The sequence below is a fragment of the Cebus imitator genome, unplaced genomic scaffold (assembly GCF_001604975.1).
Source record: "Cebus imitator isolate Cc_AM_T3 unplaced genomic scaffold, Cebus_imitator-1.0 Scaffold18, whole genome shotgun sequence".
In the NCBI taxonomy this organism is placed as follows: domain Eukaryota; kingdom Metazoa; phylum Chordata; class Mammalia; order Primates; family Cebidae; genus Cebus; species Cebus imitator.
In genome coordinates, this window is record NW_016107333.1 from 12,350,107 (window position 1) to 12,363,037 (window position 12,931).

At 45.2% G+C, this 12,931-nt stretch overlaps 1 protein-coding gene across 4 annotated transcripts in view; it reads right to left on the reverse strand.

Moving 5' to 3' along the window:
• Positions 1 to 12,931, reverse strand: part of TMCC3 (transmembrane and coiled-coil domain family 3) — a 311,857-nt gene that overhangs the window by 79,036 nt on the left and 219,890 nt on the right. For 2 of the 4 annotated variants that reach the window (XM_017515815.2, XM_037733781.1), the window contains exon 1: positions 6,265 to 6,478. The exons of the other annotated variants lie outside the window; for them this stretch is intronic. In XM_017515815.2, coding sequence (XP_017371304.1) covers positions 6,265 to 6,342 — 78 coding nt within the window. In that variant the 5' untranslated portion in view covers positions 6,343 to 6,478. Of the gene's footprint in view, positions 1 to 6,264; positions 6,479 to 12,931 lie in introns of those variants that run through there. 4 annotated transcript variants of the gene reach the window in all.

Genomic DNA, 12,931 nt, shown 5'->3' on the forward strand with positions numbered 1-12,931 from the left:
AAAAAAAAAAAAAAAAAAAAAAGAAAAGAAAAAGACTGGACTGCTCTCCAGTGTTCACCGTGGAGGCAGACAGGGAAGTGGTTAAGAATCAAGCTCTGGAGTTGAGACAAATACAGGTTCAAACCCTAGCTCTACCATAGTTTCCTATGAGCCACAGGATTTTAAACAAATGATTAATCTATCTGGGCCTCAGCTTCCTCATCTATAAAATGGAAAAGTGGGATATTGTGGAAGATCAAGAAGATAGTGTATTTGAAGTGCTTGATATTGCCTGGTGTGGAGTAGGCACTCAGTACACATTAACTATTATTGTGACTGCATTCATCTTTTCACTTATGTTCTTTTTGCCTCCTTAAAGAGGAATAATCCACAAATATACTATGGTTTCTTTCAGGCAGCACTCCTCCCAAGTCAATGGAAGCAGTTGGCTTATATACAAATCATATATCCTGATGTTCCTTTTCGAAGGAATGAAGAGTCCTCATTCTGATTCACGGTACAGTGATTCATGGTTCTCTTCCTTTTCTCTTGCCACCCCTCCACTGAAAACATGAAAACACAATTAAGAAACGGCAGGGCTGAAAGCTGAAGACTATTCTAAGTCTAGCTGTGGGCATTTTCCAAGTAAGACTAGGTTGATTTCTGACCTTAGCAGCAGCCCTGGAAATTCAGGCAGAGGGTCTGAAACACAAACTCATCCGGCGATCCAACTTGGTAGCAGCTGTCTTGGTGCTCTCTACAGCGGATGTGACAGGAGGGTGCGCTGGTGGTGGCTGGCAAATCGTTCTTTTCTAAAGGGAGAACTGGTGAGCCTGCAGCAAAGCACAGCTCAAGAAACACACAACACATCACTTTGCTCATCCTAAATGTAAGAAAAACCTGGCTTGAGACACTCACCTTTATTCAGTCTCTCTAACGAGCTCTTTAGAATAAAACGAATCACTAATTTAAAATGATACCCATGTACTACTCAGCTCACCACTTCCCTGGGTCAGTGTCCTCTAGGACAGAGGTCTGTTTCTACTCCCCCTACTTCCTGCCCGAGGAGTAAGCATGTAATCATCAGCTTATTACATCACTGCCCAACCAGTTCCACTGTGACAAAGGCTACCGCAAACTCTTCTTCACTGACTTTGGTCATTACTCATCATGTAATTGTGGATGGATTTCCAAACCACAGAATACTTGAAGATATACTAGAGGTGGCACTCATGCTCGACACAAGTTTTACTTCAGATGTTAGAGATTTCTGCATGTGTTATCATCATTTCCTCCTGTGTAAGAGAGGGGTATTGTCTGAAGTCACAAGTATACATGAGATTCACCCACCAGATACCAAGATTCCAGAATGACCAGACTGTTTCATTTATCATTGTATTCCTAATGCTTGAATTAGCAGCCAGCACATAGAAGGGGCTTAGTAAGTATTTTTTGAATAAATGAAGTATCTTGCTCTCAAAGTGCCAGTGTATAGCTTACGAATACATGTAAGCAATAAACATATAAAGAGTCAATGTGATGAGAAACATGATGCAAGGAGGCACAAAATGCTAGCAATGCTAGAAAAGTCTATACTTCTCAAAAAATTAGCAGCCTGTCCATTTCCAAGCTCACAAACCTTTCTTTCATATAGTACAGGTTGAGTATCCCCCATTCAAAATGCTTGGAACCAGAAGTGTTTCAGACTTTAGATTTTGGAATTTTGTTTTGTTTTGGAGATAGAGTCTCGCTCTGTTGCCCAGGCTGGAGTGCAATGGCACGATCTCAACTCACTGCACCCTATGACTCCAAGGTTCAAGTGATTCTCCTGCCTCAGCCTCTCTAGTAGCTGGGATTACAGGCACCTGGCACCATGCCCAGCTAATTATTTTGTATTTTTCACCATGTGGACCAGGCTGGTCTAGAACTCCTGATCTCAAGTAATCTACCCACCGTGGCCTCCCAAAGTGCTGGGATTACAGGAATGAGCCACCGTGCCCCACCTAGGAATATTTGTATTATACTTACTGGTTGAGCATTCCAAATAGAAATATCTGAAATCAGAAATGCTCCTGTAAGCATTTCCTTTGAGCATCACGTGGCCACTCAAAAAGTTTTAGATTTTGGAGCATTTTGGATTTTTGGATTGAGATGCTCAGCCTGTAATCAAAGTGGCTACCATCTACTGATTTCTTATTGTGCACCTGGCATGGAATTAATCATTTTATAGATATTACTGAATTTATTCCTCAAAACACCCCTATTATGTAGAAGTGGAAACTAAGGCTTACAGGCTCCAAGACTGCACTGGTAGCAAATAGCACTGGTACAAGATCTGTATTCTGGGGACTAGCCTAATGCAAGTGGTTCTGTAGGGAAAATAATATGGTCCTTGCAAGCAGGATGGAACAGAAGTTGGTGAAGGTCACAAGTGACTGAGGGGGGTGGGGGATGACTGAGAGATGGAAGAAACCAATTCCAGAGAAATGTCAGAGAAAGGTTCAATGGTATTGCTAGCATAGTTTAGAGAGATGGAGGAGGGCAGGCACTCAAGACAACTAGCAATTCTGATTAGTGGTGGCACCACCAAAATAGAAATTATTAACCTGACATATGGACAAACATAGCTTTTTCACCCAATGAGAAAACAAATCCTTTAAAAAAATTTTTTAAATAGCTAATACCTGAGTGCACACACCGTTCTTTTGTGTTTTGTTTTGTTTTACAAATACTTTCTTATTTAAGACACACAATCACTCCGAAAAGAGTGGAGTATTACCCTTTTATGGATAGGAAACTGGAGGCTCAGAAAGGCTATTTAGGACCCTGCCCCAGTAGCTGCCCAGTTAAGAAGCTCGAAGAGCCAGAATACAACCCACGTAGGTCCAGAGCTCCACCTGTTCACCACTATACCCAAGGGCTGGAGAGGGCATTTTAGAACATTTAAAATGAAAACCAACAAAAAGAAAAACTAATTCACACATAATTAATAAAAGCCAGTTACTGTATAGAAAGCAGACAGCCTGTATTCTTAAAAAGATGATAGGCTTTAACTATCTAGGGCATGAAAAAAAAGTAGGAGTCTAATTATGGATGCTCTTTCTTTTAAAGTAGAGAGAGATGTGCATTAAGTTAACAAGCACCATTTCTGAGTTTTACAAAGATGATGTTTTAAAATGTGAATGATCCTGTCTTGTCAGCTTAGCAACAGTCACAGAATTCATTAACTACATTTTCACTGAGGTGGGGTGGGGGGAATCTAGGTTAGTCCACCCGGCTGTAAAAATAGATTTCTGCAATGTTTACAAGAGTATATTGCGTCGTTATTATTCCAGTCTCAAAGGCTGAAATAAGCCCAGCATGAGAGACCATGTATTTTCCCTGTTATCTCAACAGGTATCGATTTTGAATTTTAAAAAAAATGACCATTCAGTAACTAAGAACTTGATCTCAGGGAGTCTTAGCCCATTCCTGGGCAGAAACTCCAAGAAAGATTAATCAATTCTTCACATAACCCCCAGTTCTCATTAGCATTTTTAGGAAAGCTAATTTACCAAATGAGTTCATAAAAGGGTTCTTTTTAAATCCTATACTAGTTTCATCCCAAGGAAATGGTGACGTCAAGAAATTACCACCTAATGTTTTCCGCTTGCATCACATACTTTCTGGGTGTCAGGAAAACATATCTTTACAGCTGTATCTAAGTGAGTTCCACAATCCAGGAGCTACCATCATTTAAGGGGATGATTGTTGCTTTCCCTTCATTAGTAGCCTCAGGATAGACTTGAAATTACATCAACCTTGCTTGAGAAAAGTTCTTAGGAGTTTACAAAAATTTCACTAGTTTTGCCTATCCCTCCCTGTCTCAACAATAAAAAACCTAAAAGCACATAGTTGGGAAGCTTTAACTGAGACCTCAAAAAGTCCAGCATCACTGCAGTAGAATCTGTGATTATGATCTGCTAAAGTTCTAGCCCTCCTCTGATTTCTTCTCTTCACTAGACCTGATCGGCCCAACGTGCTAATTTAGGATAATCAGCACATCTAATGTCTAACTCAGTTTTAATACACAACTTATTTAAAAATCTCCATGCTAACAAAACAAGGCAGCAGGTATAACATCGTCAGTATAATTTTAATTTATTTATTATAACTTTTTTTTTGAGGCAGAATGTCGCTCTGTTGCCCAGGCTGGAGTGCAGTGGTGCGATCTCCGCTCATCGCAACCTCTGCCTCCCGGGTCCAAGCAAATTCTCTGCCTCAAGCTCCCGAGTAGCTGGGATTACAGGTGCATGCCACCATGCCCAGCTAATTTTTGTATTTTTAGTAGAGACGGGGTTTCTTGGCCAGGCTGGTCTTGAACTCCTCACCTTGTGATCCACCCGCCTCGGCCACCCAAAGTGCTGGGATTACAGGCGTGAGCCACCGCGCCAGGCCCATCAGTAGAATTTTAAATAAAATCAAGAAATCTCCTTCACAGAAGGTTGTGACCTTTTAACAGAAAAGACTGGCGCAAAGGGAACAGTGGCAGATGGGGCAAAAACACAGCCTGCAGTTGCGTTACATATTTGGTTTACCACATTTCACCTAAGCAACTGAGGCACAAACTTCGTCACCACCATTTTACAGGTTATGAAGAGAGAGTTCTGTAAAGTTGCATGAGTTTTGCCAAACCACTTAAATGAACTGACAATGAGCCACCCATCCCGCCAAGATTACTAATCTTGTTGTTTACACAAAGATGATCACAGTTGTGACAAGAAAAACCAAGCTTCCACATGTTTTCAAGTCTGCAACAGTAATTTTACAGAATCCTCCCAATTACAAATGCATTCGAAAATGATCTCCTTTTCTTCATAGTTCTATTAACTAGTATTACAGTTTATCCAAGAAGAAACGTCTACCTGTGGGTAAGCACAGATCTTCAATGTTTATTCCAAATGGAGTTTCTGGTTATTTGCATAGCAAACTGTTACGAAACTTTTAAAGAAAGTGCAAATATAAGAGAATTGGGAGGTTGAGATGGGTGCAGGAGGTATTATCCCACGAGATATATTCAATCTGTAAAAACTCCAATCATTCTTCCAAAACGATTAACAGATGCTAAAGGAAAGAGGGAAAGTGGGCAAATAAACCAGGGACTCATTGCTTCACTTCTGGGGCTATGGATTGCTACTTCAAAACACTAGTGAAGACCCAAATCTTGCATAAAGGGCCGCGACACAACCCCGTCACTACTGCTACTATTTCCATCCAGTTGGTCTCTCGATCTCGGAGGTGGCAGGCCAGAACCTGAGCCCGGCTCTACCTCCGCGAACTTTACACAGAGGCCGACACCCAAATCCCCACTTCTCGGACAAGCGAGTAAGTAGTTGGCGGAGCAAAGAACAACTCCAGGTGCCTCCTGCCAGAACAGATGCCAGCGTGGAGGAGGTGCTGTGTAAAATGGCACTTCAATCAGCCGTGAGGAGAACGGGTTACAGAGCCTCACTTCCAGCCTCCACGATTCCACAGCCCCGGAGGGCAAAGGTATTCCCCGGGGAGGGCGGAAGCTTCCTCTCCCAGGAGAGACCCGCGCTCGGGCTGCGGCCTCCGCCTTTATTTTGAAGCCCTACAGGGCTCGTCTCTGCAGCAAGCTCAGAATGAGCTATTTTCGCTCGCAGCCAAAATCAGCAACAGCAAATTACACTGCAAACAATGGCGAGGGCGCCTGCTCGGCTGGGCTCGAAACTCAGGAGAGGCAGCGCAAACACTGACTTTTCACTTGGGCAGAGCCGGTCCGCCGCCTCCCCGCGCTCCGGCTGCGCACTGCGCTCGGGCTCCGGCCACACGCCCCGAGGGCCGGGAGACGCGGCAGGCGCCGGGAACTTCGGTGGGGAGGGCGCCGTCACGCCTGGGGCGGGCGAGACCCCCGAGACCTGGAGGCGCGCGGCCGCGGGTGGCGGGATTCCCTAGCCTACGGGCGCCGCGCCGCGGGCGCTCCCTGGCGGGGAGGGCGGCGGAGCGCGGGCCGTCGGGGAACCCGGCGTCCCGCACCGCGCGCGGGGATCTGGGTGCCGCGGGCGAGCAGGCGGACCCTGGGTCCCGGAACCGCTGCCCAGGCTCCGACGCCGACCCCCCGCCCAGCCCTTTCAGCTTGGAGGATCGGAGAGGCAAGGACCTCCGGCGGCAACGGAGGCCAGCGGCGAAAAGCGGAGGGCGCGTGGGTTACCGCGGAGCCACCGCCCCGGCCCGCCTCGCCCCCGGGCCCGCGCGCCCCCGCCGCCCCCAGCCCGCTGCGCTCACCCGGCTCTTGCAGCGGTGGTGCCGGCCGGGGTCCGAGTAGGTCCGGTCCACGGTGAGCGCCGTGTCGCTGCCCGGCATCTCCGCGCTCGGGCCGGGAACTTTCCTGTCTTCCCGGGCCGCAGCGCCACGAGCCGCGGGCAGTGCTCGGGCTCACCCCGGGAGCCGCGGGCGAGGGGGCGGCGCGGCTGCTGCAGCTGTTGCCACTGGTGCCGACACCCGCGCGGCCGCCCTGCGCCGCCGCCGCGGGGTGGGGGAGGCGGGGCAGGAGGCGAGAGTCTCCTCCTCCTTCCCGTCTTCTCCCCGCCTCCCCCGCGCCCGGCAGCCGCCGGGACCCCCACCCACCGCCCCCCACCAACTCGGAGAGCAGTGTCTTCGCCTGCGTCCCTGGCTGAAACTCGGTCCGTCCCCTCCCACAACAGCCCTCTTTCTACCCCCAGAATGAGCGACATCCACACTCTACACTATCTGTTGACTTATTCTGTATACAAAAGATGGCTTTTATTGCAAGAAGTTGACACTTGCCTTAAATGCATCTTTTTATGTTATTCTTCATTCAACAGGCAATTATTGGGCAGCTGCCATGTACCAGACCCTGGACTACAGACCAGAGATTAAAAAAAAAAAAAACTCCCCCCCACCATGATTCCCCTGAGCTTAGAGCCTACTTAAACTAAGATCCTAATGTGTATTTTAATTTTGCATGTCTTGCCTATCTTTAGGTTTTAAGCTACTTGAAAGTCAGGATATCTTTTAATTTTAGTATTCCCCATTCTCAGTGATCAGTCCCTGCCCACAAGGAATTTGGAGTCTAGAAGAAGAAGGACCGATTGGTGAACAATTTAAATAACAGTAACCCCAAACAAAATTCAGAACACCTGGTCTGGCTCTGTAGGGTGTACAGTGGGAGACTGGGCTGAAATATTTAAAGTGCAGCTGTTCCAGAGAGGACCTATAGCCCAATGTGACCAGCCCAGAGGGAGGGAAGGATTTGCTCCGCCCCTCATGGTGTTTGATGGGAAGAGTAGAGCAGGCTGAAGAAAATTTTGGAGCCCCCAAAATCAGAGGTACACTTGGGAAAACCTCAAGTTATCAGTTTTGGGGAGTGTCTACAGGAACAGGAAGACGTGATGGAAAAGAAGGTGGAGACCATGGAGGATATTTGTCCAAGGGTAAGAAGTTCAGCCTTATTCTGTGGGAACTGGGCAGCTGCTGGAGATTCCTGAATAGGAAAATGATAGCATGAGAATGGAAGTTTAGGGAGAAGGTGTATCTGACAGCAGGGTGAAGCAGCGATGAAAGATGGGCAAAACACACTGGTTAGAAGGCTGCTGTAAAGACAGAACAGCCTAATCATCCTTCAGAAGGAGACTAATAAATGATGGCACATCATCCAATAGAATATTCGTTAACTGGAATAGAAATGAGGCAGGCTTCTATGAATAGCTTTGGAAACATATCTAACATACAGGGTTAAGTGGAAAGGCAATGTGCAGGATAATATATATGGCATTCCACCATTTATGTAAAAACAATACATGTTATATATACATGATATATTTCTGGAAGGCTAAACAAGAAACTAGGGAAATAGACAAGAAATTGATACCAAGAGAGGGGAATCAGGTACCTAGAAGGCAAAGATAGGAGAGAGATCTATTTTTTCACTGTGTATACTTTTGAAACTTGAATGTTTTTATTGTAGACATATATTAACTATTCAAAAAGTAAATTTAAAAAAAATTGTTTTTGAGAGATAGGGTATCTGTTGCTCAGGCTGGGGTGCAGTGGCACAATCATAGCTCATTGCAGCCTCAAATTCTTGGGCTCAAGGGATTCTCCCACTTCAGTTTCCCAAGTAACTGGAACTACAGGTGTGCACCACTATACCTGGCCAGTTTAAAGAAATATTTTGTAGAGACAGGATTAAAACTAACTTAAGAAGAAATTGAAAGTCCCATGTAGTCCGTAAGCCATTCAAAAAATTAAATCAACACTTTAAAAATACCTCCCTGCCGCTACCCTAACATACAACTATAATAGGCCCAGAGAGATTTTCCAGGTAAGTTCTTTGAAAGAAGAGAAATACCAAATATTGAGGGGTGTGTGTGTGTGTGTGTGTGTGTGTGTGTGTGTGTCGGAGGGAGATTTTTGATAAGGTGACCTTTGAGCAGAGACTTGGGAAGTGAGGAAGCCAGAAGTATAGACATTTGAAAAGTTCCAACAGACAAACAGAAAGTCAAGGGCCCTGAACATTTTTGGAGTGTTCAAGGAAGAGCAAGGAGACCAGTGTTCACGGGAAGGAGATGAGGTCAGAGAGATTTCAGAGGGCCAGATCATGTAGGGACTTTTAGTCCATTGTAAGAACTTTAATTTTGAAGAATATGGTAAGATTTGGAAATTTTTGAGCAAAGGAGTGGCATGATCTACCTTTTCACTTGGATTAAAAAAAATTGATCACTACCTTACAGCATAAACAAAAACCAATAACAGAGGAAAAAGAAAGAAAAAAATTAGCTGGACATGGTGGCTTGCAGATGTTCAGGAGGCTGAAGCAAGAGGATCACTTGAGCCCAGGAATTCAGCCGGGGCAACAGAGCGAGACCTGTCTCTAAAAAAATCAAAAGTTAAAAAAAAATAAACCCAACAGATTGAAGTCTTAAAGGAGAAAAAAACACAACTTAAAATTGTCAGAAGAAATGAAAGAATATTATTATCATCTCAAGAAAAAAAAGTAGTTCACAAAAAGCATAAACCACAAAGGTTTGACATTAAAAAATTTAAACTTCTGCTTATGAAAATAATAAAGTGAAAACATAAGCCACAGGCTGAACTCCAGCTTTAAAAAAAATCAGTATGGACAAATTTCATAAATAATACTGAGAAACAAAAAAAGCAAGCCACAAAATATTACTTGTAGTAAGATTCATGTAGGGCCTGTGTGGTAGCTCACACCTATAATCCCAGCCGAGGAGGAAGGATCACTTGAGCCGAGGAGTTCTAGACCAGCCTGGGCAATATGGTGAGAACTTGTCTCAAAAAAAAAAATTTTAAGTTTTTGTTTGTTTGGGGATTTTTTTGTTTTTCAGATAGAGTCTTACTCTTTCACCCAGGCTGCAGTACAGTGGCATGATCACAGCTCACTGCAACCTTTGGCTCCCGAGTTAAAGTGATTCTTATGCCTCAGCCTCCTGAGTATCTGGATTACAAACGTGTACCACCATGTAGGGCTAATTTTTATCTTTTTGGTAGAGATGGGTTTTCACCATGTTGGCCAGGCTGGTCTTGAACTCCTGGCCTCAAGTGATCCACCCACCTTGGCCTCCCAAAGTGCTGGGGTTGCAAGTGTGAGCCACCATGTCTGGCCTTCCCGTAAAGTTTAAGAAAAGCAAGAGCATAATAAACACAAATTTCAGGACAATATCTCTGGTGGGGAGATGAAGAAGGCTTCAGTAGAAAAGGGGTACACAATTATAAATACATAATGCTTTTTTTCCGAGATGGGAGTCTTGTTCTGTCACTAGGCTGGAGTGCAGTGGCGAGATCTTGTCTCACTACAACCTCCGCTTCTCAGGTTCAAGTGATTCTCCTGCCTTAGCCTCCCAAGAAGCTGGGACTACAGGCGCGTGCCACCATGCCCAGCTGATTTTTTTTGTATTTCTAGGAGAGATGAGGTTTCACCATGTTGGCCAGGATGTCCTGATCCTTGACCTCGTGATCCGCCCACCTCAGCCTACTAAAGTGCTGGTATTACAGGTGTGAGCCACCGCACCTGGCCAATATATAATGCCCTTTAACAAATGACTGTTGCTACACTGGATATACATTCATTCATACATACACATGATATTTCAGAATAAGTTAAAAATTTAAAGGTAACAAAGACTCAAAGGAACAGATACAGTGATATCCTTAATTCTGAAATTCATATCACCAGTTGGGGGTACTTTCTCAAGTAAATAAACATAATGGCACTTTATGTGTGAATAAACTCAGCCCTGACAAACCAGGGTTGGGCTTTGGGTGGGAGTGCCAACAGGCATCTACTTTCCATTTCTATTACTGTCTTGATGTTTCTTAGAATTCCAACCTGGAATGCTGACCCTCAATGAGAAGGATAAATTAAAGCTTTATTAGGCTCACTTAAATTTCAATTAACAAAGGATGTTCTTTTTTAGATCATTTAAATTTATTTCATAAGCTAGTTGTTCAAAAGCTGCTCTGCTGGGCACTCATACAAAACTATTTTTTAAAAATATACAAATTAAATAGCACAAGAGCAAGCTCCCCAGAACAGAAAGAAAACAATCAGTGCTGATCGCCATCTGGCTCTCCTTTTGGGTGGTAGAACCCAAGGGGAAAATAGACCACATCCCCTCCTTTGGATGCAATGCCAATACCTAGGATTTTGTCAGCCCTGGAGAGAGAGAGAGGGAGAGCGCAGGTGCAAATTCCTCCTATCAATGTAAGAATTCTGTGCCACTGATACCTCCAAGAGCTTATCCTTGCAGCAAGTAATGGAAAATATAACACTGTTAAAATAACAAATGTAGTCAGAATAATAAGGAATACAAAGGTTCACACCTAAGGTGTGAAATAAGAATTAACTTGCAAAGTATTGAGGAAGGAGCACAACAAGACAGCCGATGCTAAAAGCACCAAGGAAGAGCCCAGGTCAGTTGAGCTGTAATGGTTTAAAGTTTAAAGTGATGGTGAAAGGCCTACAAAAAGAGACAGGATTATGCTTGAATTTTGTGGTGCGTGTTTGTTGTTTCAGCCTGCCCAGCATTCCACCTTTTAATTCTGAAAACGGTACCTCAGTTTTCTTTTGGGACCTACCCTATTCCTACTTTTAATCCAAATGGTTTACATAAGGCGGACCATTCCCATCCTTGGATCCAGAGAGAGGCGGGTCATCCAGCCTTGGCCAATAAGAGTCACTGTGGCTTGCGCAGGGATAGGCACGTGAGTTAATCAGAGCCAATCAGAGTCACCCCCAGAGTTTTGCTGGAACTGCTGGGAAAGCGTATGCCTTTCCAGTGGGCATTGCTCAGTTGGTACAATGCAAGCCTGATGCTGTAGTGGACATCCTTCCACCATACACAGCCTCCCTGGAAAGCAGAGCCATGAAACGGAGAAAGACTTCTTACTAAATCCTTAGAGCACTAGTTCCAGCATTTTCCATTCTCTATTGCTTTATGACAAGCCACCTTAAAATGCTTTGGCTTGGCCGGGTGCGGTGGCTCACCCCTGTAATCTCAGCACTTTGGGAGGCTGAGGAGGGCGGATCACCTGAGGTCAGGAGTTTAAGACCAGCGTGGCCAACATGGTGAAACCCTGTCTCTAGTGAAAATACAAAAATTAGCAAGACATGGTGGCGGGTACCTATAATTCCAGCTACTCGGGAAGCTGAGGCAGGAGAATTGCTTGAACCTGGGAGGCGGAGGTTGCGGTGAGCCAAGATCACGTCACTGCACTCCAATCTGGGTGACAGAGCGAGACTTCGTCTCAAAACAAAAAGGTTTTGCTTATAATGACTACCTCTCATTAGCTCATAACTCTGCAATCTGGGCAGGGCTCCAAGGGAAGTGAGGTGGCTTTTCTGTGCTCTATGTGGTGCTGGGTGGGGCTAAAGTGTCCAAGATGGCTTCATCACATGTGTGATATGAATGAATATACATATATATGTTTTCATCCATGGTTCCTGGCTCATAATTACCACTGCCCCTGTAACAGTCTCTTGTCATGATGTCAGGCACTTTAGACCCCAGAAGCCAGCCTCAGACGCCTTCTTCTGCCCTCATTCCACCTGTTCTTTTCTCTCCCAAAGGTAGGAATCTTCCCCCACCTTTCTGCCTTGCAGCTGGCCATGAAGAAATTCTCGGACCTACCTTGTCTGACTGTAGGACATAAGGCTCATTTCAGAAAGGGTCCTGCCCCATACCCTGGAGGAAGAAAGGCTACACGGAGAAGCCAAGAAGAATCTGAACAGACAGGCCTTGCTGGGTCTCACCACTCCACTCGTCTCTTAGTATTAGATCATATACCCTTTTGCCCAATCACATTTCCACGTGGTTGTCAATCATGCCTATCCAGTGAAGTTTCCATAAAAGGCCCAAGAGGACAGGGTTCAGGGGGCTTCTGGATAGCTGGACATCTGTGAAGGGTGTGGTATGCAGGGAGGACACAGAAGCCCTGCACTCCTTCCCCTACCTCACCCCTTGCATCTCTTCATCTGTATACTTTCGGATATCCTGTATACTAAACCAGAAAATGTAAAATGTAAGTTTCCCTGAGTTCTATGAGTTGTTCTAGCAAATTAATTGAACCCAAGGAGGGGGTCATGGGAACCCCAGCTTGAAGCCGGTCAGTCAGAAGTTCTGAAGGCCTTGGCTGTGACTGGCATCTGAGGGAAGGGCAGCCTTGGGGACTCAGCCAAGATCTGTGGGATCTGATGCTATCTCCAGATAGACTTGGAGGACACCCAGCTGGGGTCCAGAACTGATTGCTTGCTTGGTGTGTGGAAATCGCCCCCTCCCATATTTGGTCACAGAAGTCTTCTGTGTTGATTGTTTTTGTGGTGTGAGAACAGAGGAGAGACATAGTTTGAGCTGATTTTTCTACAAACATGTCAGCACCTATGAGACTTAGGGTGGCTGGAATGGTGTAG